At 43.4% G+C, this 11,326-nt stretch overlaps 1 protein-coding gene across 1 annotated transcript; it reads right to left on the bottom strand.

The window, feature by feature from the left end:
• Positions 1-385: 385 nt before the first annotated feature.
• Positions 386-10,125, bottom strand: LOC147163475 (coiled-coil domain-containing protein 6-like). Its single transcript, XM_086093683.1, has 9 exons — positions 9,770-10,125; positions 7,734-7,883; positions 5,398-5,526; positions 4,347-4,450; positions 4,082-4,242; positions 2,742-2,898; positions 2,216-2,316; positions 830-951; positions 386-737 (listed from the first exon to the last, which is right to left on the bottom strand). The coding sequence occupies exons 1-9, from the start codon at positions 10,022-10,024 to the stop codon at positions 543-545; spliced, it is 1,374 nt and encodes a 457-aa protein (XP_085949809.1). The 5' UTR covers positions 10,025-10,125; the 3' UTR covers positions 386-542.
• Between the last annotated feature and the right edge of the window lie 1,201 nt (positions 10,126-11,326).

Below are 11,326 nucleotides of genomic sequence, written 5' to 3'. Positions count from 1 at the left end.
GGGGGGGGCAAATTACTGCAATCGAGTGCCACATTTATAAGGCGTAAAAACAATCGATCACATCCACAGAGACGGCCATACATCCATCTGCTGACCCAAACATCCATCTATCGCAAAACAACAAAAAAGCCGCCGTGAAGCTTCTGTGCCTGCCGTTTGTGCTATCTGAAAAGCGCCACAACAACAATTCCAACCAGCTAAAGTTCCGAAGCAATGGAAAAAAAAAAAAAAACGACAGGAGGGCGGAACGGATAATTGGCCTACGAGTCCCACTAAGTGATTATTTTTCAGTACATCCATTCCGTTTAAGAGCAATTAGAAAATGCCGACGCGGGCGATTTGGCCGCTTGGCGTGGCGGGCGCGTGGCTGCGTGCGTCGCCGCTCTCTCTCTCCTCTTTAAAACTTTCTAAGCTGCTCCTGAGCGCTTCTTCCAGAGCTTGTAAATGATGGAAGCTGCTGCGGTTTTGGCGTCGTGGCGTCGGGCGGGCGCCCTCGCGCGCCCCGAGACGGGAGACGTGTGTGTGCGGGCGGGCGGGCGGCGTTAAGGCTGGGAGGGGGGCGGCTGCGTGGCGGCGGCGTGCTGCGACATGGCCGCCGGGGAGGACATGGACTGGACCATGGGCTGGGCCGGCGGCGGCAGCGGAGGCTGAAGGGCCCCCGAGTGCGTGTTGGGGGACGGCGGGGGGGTCGGACGTTTGAATTTGTCGGGGCTGGCGCTTCTCCTTGGCGAGGGCCTCTGCGTCACAGAGACGGGGGCGGGGGAGAGATCACACATTTGAACCACATGACGATGAAGTCTTTTTTTGGATACACGTAAGACTGACTCACCGCTACGGAGTGGGAGGAGCTTCCGTGGACGTGCAGGGCGGGGGTGTTGTAGTGGGAGATGCCGGCTCTGGACAGAGTGGCCGGCGGGGTGAAGCCGACCGTGTGGCTTCCGTACGAGAGACCTGCGTCGGCGAGAAGTGAAAGTTGCTCAACAGGACGCACACTTTGGATGACAAATTTGCATGTCAGCCATTTTGAAACAGGCACTGTTCACTGGGGTGTGGGAAGGCGGGGATAAGAATTCCACGATAGAGTTTTGGCCCATTCAAACAACAATTTTTAAATACAAAAAAAGACAACAAAAAACAATACTTGAAATAGGGCTGCCCGATTATAAAGAAAATATCAATCACGATTAATTTGGTAATAAATGCAATCACGATGAGGACAATCATTTGTTTTTTGGTACAAAACAAGAAAATGTTTAAATATGCAAAAAATACAAAATACAAAAGACAAATACATTTCTTTGAAACACTAATTATGCAACTTCTTTTTGGACCAACCACGATTGATCAAATTAGTCATTTAAAAAAAAGGTGAAAATATTATTTATAATTTTAATTATTTATTCAAGCTTTTTTTTATACAGTATGACCGTCAATTACTTTATTATTATTTTAGCAACTTACAGAATTACTGCTGCAACTGATGATTATTTTAATAATTGACTAATCTGCCGATTAGTTGGGTTGAAAAACAAGTTTTAATTTCAATCCCTTTATTAAAAAAATAGGACGTTAATTCAAATTGACAGTGCAAAAAAAATGAACAAATTATGATTCAGTTGCTAGTTTGGTCTGTAGAGTTGCAGAAAATAGGCAAAAAATTTAAAACTCAAAAGTAATACTACATTTTTGATTCAACAACGATAATGAGTGCTTTCATGTAGGACGACAGAAATTGGAAAAGACATACTGTTGAGAAGGTGACATGCTGAGGATTTGGAAAGTTTTCTATATATAAAAAAAAAAGCTATCCAAACGATTGATCACTCATCAAAAAAAGGTAAATCAATTCAAGCCTCTAAACAGCATTAATGTGTTTGGGGAACACGATACTGTACTTGAGTTTCCAAGATGTTGTTTGTGCGAGTTCTCCATGCTGGGAAAGCCCTGACACAGACATCCAACTCTGATTGCCGAGAAATAAAATATTTATGATTCTTTCTTCCGGTGCAAGGATTAGCATCATTAACATAAAAACTGCAGGTCAACAAGGCTGACGCTATAAAAATGACGATCATCATAAAAAAGTCTGTTACATAAAGTGACTTTATGATCATGATAGCTTATAAAAAAAAAAAAGGAAAAAAAAGAAGTTGTTCTGTATTTGATGACATCATGTCAACTTGCTGAGCGTTTGTTTGGGCAGCGGCCATCTTACCGGGGGATATGGGTCGGCTGGAGCTGGGGGAGGGCGTGTACGGGATGGGGCTGGACACCGTCCGCGCTCGCAGGCCCTGCGCCGACATCTCGTTGAAGTACCTGATGAAGCAAGACAAAATAAAAAAATAAAAAAATAAAAAAATGGAAGTTGGTGACTAACGCACTGTTATAGCTGCCATAATGATTATCTGTGCTCGGCGATCAGGTCACACCGTCCTGTTTTATCAGGTGGCATAATGTTACATAACGCAACTGTTTGGTTTCACAACACATTCAGGCTGGATTTATGTTGCATGGTTAACGATATGATTTTTTTTTTTTTTTTTTTGGTGCTATCAAGTGATGCAATTTATATGCGCAATACTTTGTCAAAATTGCTGAAATGTAGAATGTAAGCCTTGCAGTTGAAATTGTTTGAATATGTGAATATAGTAAATAAACGATTTTGGAATATTTTAGCAATTTTCACGCTAGCTTGTCTCGTGCACGTCCGACATCTTTTTCTTTCAAACTGCGACTCGTACCGCTCGTCGTCCATCTCCAGGCTGGACTCGCTCTCCGACAACTGTCTGCACAGCGCCTCCCGACGCTCCATCTCCCGCTGGAGTTTTCTCTGCAGCCTGACGTTCTCCTCCCTCATGTGTCGCTCCTCCTCGATGTACTGCGCACGCTTCTCCGTGTCTGCGCGGGGACAAATCACATCGCTTATGGTCGCCTATTCAACTCAACAGCGGGTCAAATGCCCGATTCCAGGACCAGAAAGCAAACAAAAAGTCTGTATTTCCATCTCAGCGCTTCCCTGTACCTTAAGGTTGGGCTAAGCACTCCCCCTAGTGGCCAAAAGCGAAACAGACAGACGGCTCACAGGAGAGGCTCTCTCTGGTTCATGCTAATTAACCTCCATTATTTAGTTGGAAAGGCAAACCAACAATTACAATTTGGATCATCAAGTGATGATGGACTTAATTAAAACTAGAGCTGTCAAACAATTACATTTTATAATCAGACTAATCACATTGTAGAATTGTGATTAATCACGATTAATCACTTGATTAAAAAGGCTTTTTATCAACATTTCACCCCTTGCCAAATTTAAAGAGCACCTGTTTATGTGTTAATTTTTTCCACTTTTAATGTTATGAACTCTTCAAAAAAATTGTCCACTGCACACGCTCATCCCCCTCTTTTTCTAATACTTGAATAATTTACAATTGAAAAAAAAAGGACCCCAGTAGTTTGAACAAATATTCTGAATGTCACACACAAGAATGTATTAAACGCTTTACAGTTATGTTTATTGCTCAAACACAAACTGTGCTACCGTAAACATGACCATCCCGCTATCGGCTAATGGATCATCTGCGGTCAAAATGAATAGTGTGATTAATCTGCGTTAATACATGATTAATGCAATACTTTTTTTGTGATTAATCAATCATTCAGCGATTTAACTTTGACAGCACTAATTAAAACTTAAAGCACTATCAACGTTGAACTATTCCATCCGTCCATTTTCCACAATGCATTCCTCATTAGTCACATGTGACGTATCGACATCGTTAGCAAACTAATAATGTATTTTTGGGACAAGTTGACGCTACTTGAAGAACAGTGGACATTGTGAATAGCACACATGGCTCGCATTTCTGCAGTTCTGGGTTTGAATCTTGGCTTGGGCTCAAGTTAAGTTTGAATGTTCTACTTGCGCTTTTCGGCTATGTTGCGATTCGCAGCCTGTCGCGGGGTTGCTGAGGCGCAACTTCCTTCTTCAAACCAAAACACTGAGAACACATTTGGGTTGAGGGAGCACCCGTTTGAAAAGCCGCAAGCATATTTGACGCCACTTGGCCGTCCGTCCACTTACGCTGCAGCTCGGTGGTGCGCAGGCTCTTCTTGAGCCGCTCCACCTCGTTCTTCAGGAAGCGGATATGCCGCATCATGTTCTCCGGGGAGTCGATCTCCATGGAGACGTCCCGCGGGGACGGTGGGGCCGACACGGGTTGGTCCAACTTCTCCTGGAGGATCCTGGTGAATAAAAAAAAAGTCCATAAGAACAAAACAAAACACACACACACACACAAAAGATTGCTGCGATGTCACGAAAGTCATTTTGTGTGAGCGGCGCGTGCCTTTTCTCGGCCTCCAGCTTGTCCATGCGCTTCCACAGTCTGTTGACGAGGGCTTCTTGTTCCTGCTCTAATGTGTTCTCGAGGTCGATCTTTTCCCGCCTCAACTGGAGGAGCGATGTGAAAAAGAAAAAACATTGAGAGAGAGAGAGAGAGAGCCCGGCACATTCAAGGTCTCGGTACAGAAAGTCTTGCCGCCTGCTCGCTCGAGGACACCGCGAGCAAAAATAAAGCGAGGTTTTTAAATATTTGCCAAATGGTTTAGGCTTGGGTTCGAGGACGTTTTCAGGAAATTCGGATCATTTTACTCACTTCCTTCAAAGCGTCAATTCTCACTAAAACGTGTTAAGTGTTTTTTTTTCTTGCTGTATCCGTTTGTGTTCGGGACGACAATCGTCACTTAAAGCAACACTAAGGAACTTTCAGTTTACGTTGATTATGGACAAAACTGCTTTTGTTATGCCTGACAGAAGACCACATTTCCCACGAGGACAAGCGCATTGCGTTGTTTTTTGTTTTGTTTTTTTAGCTCACGCCAGCGAGTGACATCTGGGCTAATGTTGATCCTTGACTGTCCTTTTATCCGGGTAGCTTCTTCAATTTTCCTTTTTTGTCTTCTCAGACAAAACCTTTCAGTTGTTTTGCAGCTCCTGCCATGAAAGCAGTAATTGTGCGATATTTTAAATTGACTTTCTTCTTTGTAACGAATGGGGAAAGTGATGTATGCCATAAAGCAGTCAGCACATTTGTAGTTTTTTGTGTGTGGCAGTGTTCCTACCATCCGCCTCAAAGTTGCTTAGTGCCAGTAAAAATGATACAGACGCCCTCAAACCATGGCAAAGGTACAATTCAACTAGTTTTAAGTCGGTGTTTCATCAGAAGAATTATGAAAATATTTTATTAAGGTTGAAAAGTTCCTTAGTGCTACTTTAACTCCTAACCACGGAGAAAATAAATTCCGACCTGGAGACGATTCAAAAACTTCCTGCTCATCTTGCATGAGAAAAACAAACGCAAGAGTGCATATTTTGAAATTGAACCGAAACATTCATACTTGCTCCAAAGTCAGCTGCTTGGAGATGGTCTCGTTCTCCATCTTCTTGATCTTCTTCATGAGCTTGTTGACCTGGAACTCCTGCTCCTGCTCCAAGTGCTGCTCCAGTTCCGCCTTCTCGTGCTGGAGCTAAAATGAAGAAAAGTAAAAAAAAGAAAAAGAAAAGGGAAAGGGCAAGCGAGGGGGCGGGAGAAAAGAGATGCACAAAAGGATGACAGACGATGAGTCACTTGTCAACTATTTGAAGACGGGAGTGTAAAAGATCAACTATGTTAGCTAAACAACTGAGCCGACGCGGCAACCACATTTGGCAGATTAAGCAGACAAATAACAATGGCAGATTATGTAAGCAAACAGTTACTCGTCATCAGTGGGAAAAGTGCAAACTAATTTATGGGAAAAGACTGGCGAGGGCGACTGGCACCGAAACGACAGCGGGCAGATGGGAGGAGAGTCGTTTGGAAGCCGCGGCGATGTCATCTCCGGGCAGGTTAAAAATACGGATGATGATGATACACGAGCTGCCGCGAGCTTGCATACACGAGGGCGACCCAGACGGACGATGTCAAACGCAGGCCACGTTTGCACCGCGCGGCTCAAGCGAAACAATTTGGGTGGTATGCGTCATCGCAGTGGAAATAGAAAATGCAGGGAATCAGAAATCTCAAATGAAAGGAGGGGGAAAAAAAATCGGATCCGCGTTATACGGAGATCAGATATTCCTCATCAATGATGTCAATGAACGACTTTGAAAAATTAACTAATTGAGTTTCTTTTCACTCAATATTGCAAATTTATAAAACATCTCAACTTATTCACCAGCAGCTGTTTTACTGGATTTTGACTGATTTTGCAGGCACACAGAAAATTGTGTTCTATTGCTATAAAAGCATGGAACCTACCAAAAGAAAGATTAGAGTCTCTTCTTTCATCAAGAAAAAAAAGTGTATTTCTGTCTGTTTTCGTTTTGCAGCAATTAGCATTAGAATATAGCTAAGTTTCATCATTATTCATAAATCTGTTTTAAACTGTGGGGAAAACAGTTTTTTGCAACATGGCCCTGGTTGATCTCTTACACTCTGCTGCCACCTGCTGGCCGTTTTTGCAATAACTACCATTGCTTCAAGCATTCTCTTCAGTTCTGAGGCTGCATCAAAGCCTTCTGTATGCTCGAGCATAAAAAAGTCTTTGGGAGCATGGTAATAATTCAAATATAACGTATTTATACGTTTTTTGGGAGCAAATGACTTAACGTTGGTATTATTTATGTATTGCAGGTTTTTTCATGAGTTCTTTCAGTGCAATTAAATCATTCAGCTTTAGTTTGGAATTGTACACCCATCCAGCCACAGACTGCGCCAGGACATGAAAATCTCCTCTCCGGGCGCAGTCGGCTTCAACCTGCAACGGCTCAAGGTGAGTCCGAGGATGGCGCGGCAGATCCAATTGAGTGCAAGATGGCCGCCGCAAGGTTCTGGCAAAGAGCCCGGCCCCAATCTTAGCAGTGGAGAGTCGAAAACTGAAGACAACTATCACGTTGAGTTGATGATGCATAATGGACGACATTCAGCGCAAACGAGGTCCTTTAAGGGAAGTCCGCGCAGAGGACGTTACGCAACCTCAGATTTGTTTTTGTTTTTTTTTCAAAAACTATTTTCTCATCTGAAATGATGTAAACGTAATTAATATATGATTTTTTGACAATTGTAGTACTTTTCTTTATTAAAACAAACAAAAAATTATGTTGATTTTAAGGGCTGAAATGGGAAAATGTTATAATCAAGACTCAGAATTGCGTGTTGCACCTTTCTCCATTTCTATTAGCCAACAGAGCGAAACTACGATAAATCATTTAGGGAAGTGGACAGAGGGAGGACAGCGGATGGCAGGTCAACTCTGCGTATTGCACTCGCAACATTCCCAACTGTCATACGAATGCAAAAAGAAGTGAAACGCTAAACATGAAGTAAGAGGCTAACGTGTCGCATTTCACACTCAGCTATTCATCCAAGCATAAAAGGAAGTTAAACATGGCATAATAAAACCCACAATCAATACACTGGGTACTAACCATTAACTAGGATGACATGCAGCAGGTGCAGTGGCGGCAAGTCGCCTCACATTAACACCAAACAGCCAACTTTGCTGGTCTACTTTTTATTGCTAATTTTATTACAATTATTACCAATTATTACTAAGCGCTTTTTTTTTTTTTTTTTACAGAACATTCTAGCTCCAATTCTAAATTGCATGCCTTCAGCACAGAAGCAGAATCCATCAAATTCATCTTGTGTTCTCGTGACTCGCCCCTGAACAAAATGGCGGCGCTTACTCACTTGCATGAGCTTCCTGGAGAGCTCGTTGGTGAGAAACTCCTCCTCCTTCTCATAGTTGACGGCCAGGGTCTCCTTCTCCTTCTGGAGGGCTTGAATCTTCTTGAACAAGGTGTTGCTGATGAACTCTTCCTCCTGCTCCGCTCGGGCTTGCTGCACGACAAAAAAAAAAAAAAAAAAAAATGGCATCAAATGTTTCGTGAGACGCGCGGGAAAATGAGTTTCACAACGGCTGCATTTGCACTTAAAATTCTCGTGGCCGACAAGATACAATGCCTCTTAAGTGACATGTCCGATATGCTGTGTTTACACTGGCGGAAAATGAGACAGCCTGGGTGTGACAAACTGCACTTAAGTAACTCCATGAGTGTCAACAGCTAGCAGTGATAATACGGAAGTAAACAGCAGCACATTACGTATTACAAAAGCTAAACATGAAGTTGGCCTGGTTTGACTCGCCGCGCCATCGATTGAAACGAGGTCGTTTCCACCAACTACTGGGCTCATTTAAACCCTTGTAATGTAACATATTTAGACTATGTTTAAAAGTGTATTATTTTTGCTCTAGTTTAGATTCACAGTGTGTGTTTTCAAATGTGCTTGTGTGTCAACGCTGGCTGATTTGCAAATCCTCACCGCAAGTCTATCATAACATAACGAAAACCATTAGCTGAAAATGCACCTAGTCACGCCCATCAAAATATTTTTGTGCTTTATTTTGGAACACCCTAAGATGCTGCCAGCTCTCTTTTCTTTTTTTTCTTTTTTTTTTTAAGTTTGTGGCAAACTGCCTTGTTGCCAAGAGACGGTAATGAAAAGAAGGTAAGCAGGTATGTCCAAAGAAAGGAAAATGTAGTGTGAGAACTCATGCTAAGGGTTGTATGTAATGATAGCAGACATGTTTGGGGCAACGACGAAATGTAAAACATTTATGGGTTGTCTGCTTTTGCCGCCTTGGACTCAGTGAGGGTCGACTGCATACATGGACATTTCACTTTCCAATAAACTTTAAAAAGGATGATTTTGGAATTTGGGAAGAAGCTGAAACGTCGTGATTCGAACCAAGCTCAGACCTGCGAGCCAGCCGTGTTAACCACTACACACCGCCGCCTTGCTGCAGTCACTTGAAGTGTGCCAAAGCAGCCCAAATATGTTTGCTTTGACAGGGTGGAGTCGTCTAACCGAACAGTGGACAGAAAGTTTTCAAGGCAAGCTGGTGATTCACTATTGTTTTTCCACTGGCATCCAAAACGGAAACATAATTTCCCCTAATGGCTCCTGGGTTATTGCAGTAATGGGAGCCTCAAAAGGGGGCAGAGGGAGGGAGGGAGTGAAACAGGAGGCAGCACACACGCAAATTCATCATCTCGCCAATGCGTTTATATGCGAGCTGGAATGACTCAATGAAAAGGGGGTCAAAAGCTGAGGAGACACCCGGCCTGAACCTCACCTCAACCCGGCCGACACATGAGCCACTCTCTCGGCTTAGCTAGACCAAGTTTGGCCTACATACATACCTCCCATCTCGACACGGCATCAGTTACAAACTCCATCAAGGCTAATGTTGCATCCATTTGGCGTTTTAGCTCCGTGTGGACGCTTTTTTTCTCCCAACCACTTCGCGTGCGTGTGTATGAGCCCCCCCCAAAAGAACTCACGCCGGTTAAATTAATGACTTCGTGAGGCGTTAACGCGACTTTGGACGCTGAGCTAAGGTTGGGGGGGGGGGGGTAAAGCAACAAAACAAAGCCAAACTAGCCTGTCTGGCTAACCGCTGGCCGGCCAACACCAACGGAGACGTTAGCACGCACGCTACGTTAGCATAGCAACATGGCTAGCTCGCCAACAACACGAGAGGGGCGTGTTGAGGAATATAACACACGCGTGACATGCATTACGCGTGGAAACGGACTTATTATGCGATTCAACGACAGCGCGTGTGGCTAGCTACATGACCAAAAAAGGGAGAAAAAAAAGGCCACGTATCGATCAGGCTGTCATGTATGTTAGCCGCGAGCTAAGAGGCTAACGCTACTCACAATAGTGACGCTAGCTTTGCGCAGGTCCCGATTCTCCTCCTGCAGCGCTTTGCACTTGAGTTTGAACGTTTCCAGCTCGATTTTCAGAACTTTGTTCTCCTGCTGCAGCGAGGCCAGCCGGTTGGTGAGCTCCTCCAGGCGAAACTGCGAGATCACGATGCTCGGCTTGCCCGAGTTGGAGGCGCAGGTCGACATCGGGGTGACCGAGCTGCTGCCCGCGCCGTCGGTGTCGCTCTCGCTCGCGCTGTCCGCCATGGCGACTGTGAGGAGGAGGAGGAGGAGAGCTTCGACGCAGAAGACGAGCGCCGAGCTTCGACGCAGCTCTGCTCCTGCGCAGTGTCACCTTGCTGGGGCGCCGCGGTGACAGCGCCCCCATGTGGAAGTCTCCGGAAGTGCGGTGGCTCCGTCGAACTGCTCAACTTTAGCACGTCATAAAGGTGAGTGAGTAAGAAAAAAAAGTGCTTTTACCCCTCAAATGGTCATGTTAAAAGATTCAAGAAATATATTGATGAGAAGTGCGCCTTCTGTTCTGTGGAGGTCGAAACTGTGACTTGGCTCCGCCCCTTTGCCCAAAGTTTTTGGCGTGGCATATGCAAATTCATTGCTGTTTGGTCTCTATGACTTTAAAAGAATCAAGTTAAAGCTATTAATCTTATTATTATTATGGCAACATTTTACATCCATAAATGTAAATTCTTACATAGGAAAACTTATTTCCTTGCTTTCCATTGTGAAATCAGGCAGTACATCGAGTCCATTAAGTTTTCTCGTAACAAAAAAGCTATCAAGACTTACAATTGATGTAAACATTTCAGTCATTTTTGTAAACGTATTTGCCCTGGCATGTTATTTTGTATAGTCAACAATTGTTTCAGTCATTGATTTGTCATTTTTAAGAATGGCTATTGTTGTATGTTCGCAATATTTGAAAAAAAAAGGTACACAAAAAAAAAGTTAATTGCTAAAAAAAAAAAAGAGAAAAAGAAAAGAAAAATGGTGTTTTATTCGGCCGTGAGCCTTTTGGGGTGGGGCTGAGATTGTCAATGCTGTCAGTGTTTCCAAAACTTTATTGAGAAAATGTCATGGCACTAGGGTACGGGTTTGTACAGATGCGTGTGTAAAACAAAAAAATTACTGTCATTATGTAATTGTTTCGATAAATTGGCAGATTGAAAACGTTTTTCTAAAGCAAGAGCTAGTTAACACTGTCTTATGGTATTCTGCTATAAAAACGTGTTTCCATAGCTTTGTGTACTCAAACAAGAAAAAAAAGATAACCTAGCAAATAACTGAAAATACCTTACCTGTATGAGTGTTTTTGTTGTTGTTTTTCCAGAATTTTTGAACACCAGATGCATTATTCCTTAGGCTGGCACCACATTCGCCACAAATCCTTTTTATAGTGAAATCAAACAAAAAAAGTAAATACTCAAGTTCCAGCAACTTGAAAGTGTGCTTTATGTGATATACAAAAATGATTGATGTCTGTGAAGCCCCAAATGAGCTGACTTTTAGCTTTTTCCCATTTGACTTAAAAGGAACCCCGACTGTCATGAC

This window comes from Leptonotus elevatus, chromosome 13 (assembly GCF_054856555.1).
Source record: "Leptonotus elevatus isolate MCC_2025b chromosome 13, RoL_Lele_1.0, whole genome shotgun sequence".
Classification (NCBI taxonomy): domain Eukaryota; kingdom Metazoa; phylum Chordata; class Actinopteri; order Syngnathiformes; family Syngnathidae; genus Leptonotus; species Leptonotus elevatus.
The sequence above is the reverse complement of the archived record's forward strand: the minus strand, read 5'-3'. Positions and strand labels throughout refer to the sequence as shown.

Excerpts from the sequence above, each read along its gene's own strand:
- LOC147163475 (XM_086093683.1), bottom strand. The coding sequence starts at position 10,024 with ATGGCGGACAGCGCGAGCGAGAGCGACACCGACGGCGCGGGCAGCAGC. Across the intron at positions 4,451-5,397 it reads AGCAGCTGACTTTGGAGCAA|TTGAGGCGGGAAAAGATCGA; the intron begins GTATGAATGTTT and ends TCGCTCCTCCAG. Across the intron at positions 4,243-4,346 it reads AAGCTGGAGGCCGAGAAAAG|GATCCTCCAGGAGAAGTTGG; the intron begins GCACGCGCCGCT and ends TTTATTCACCAG.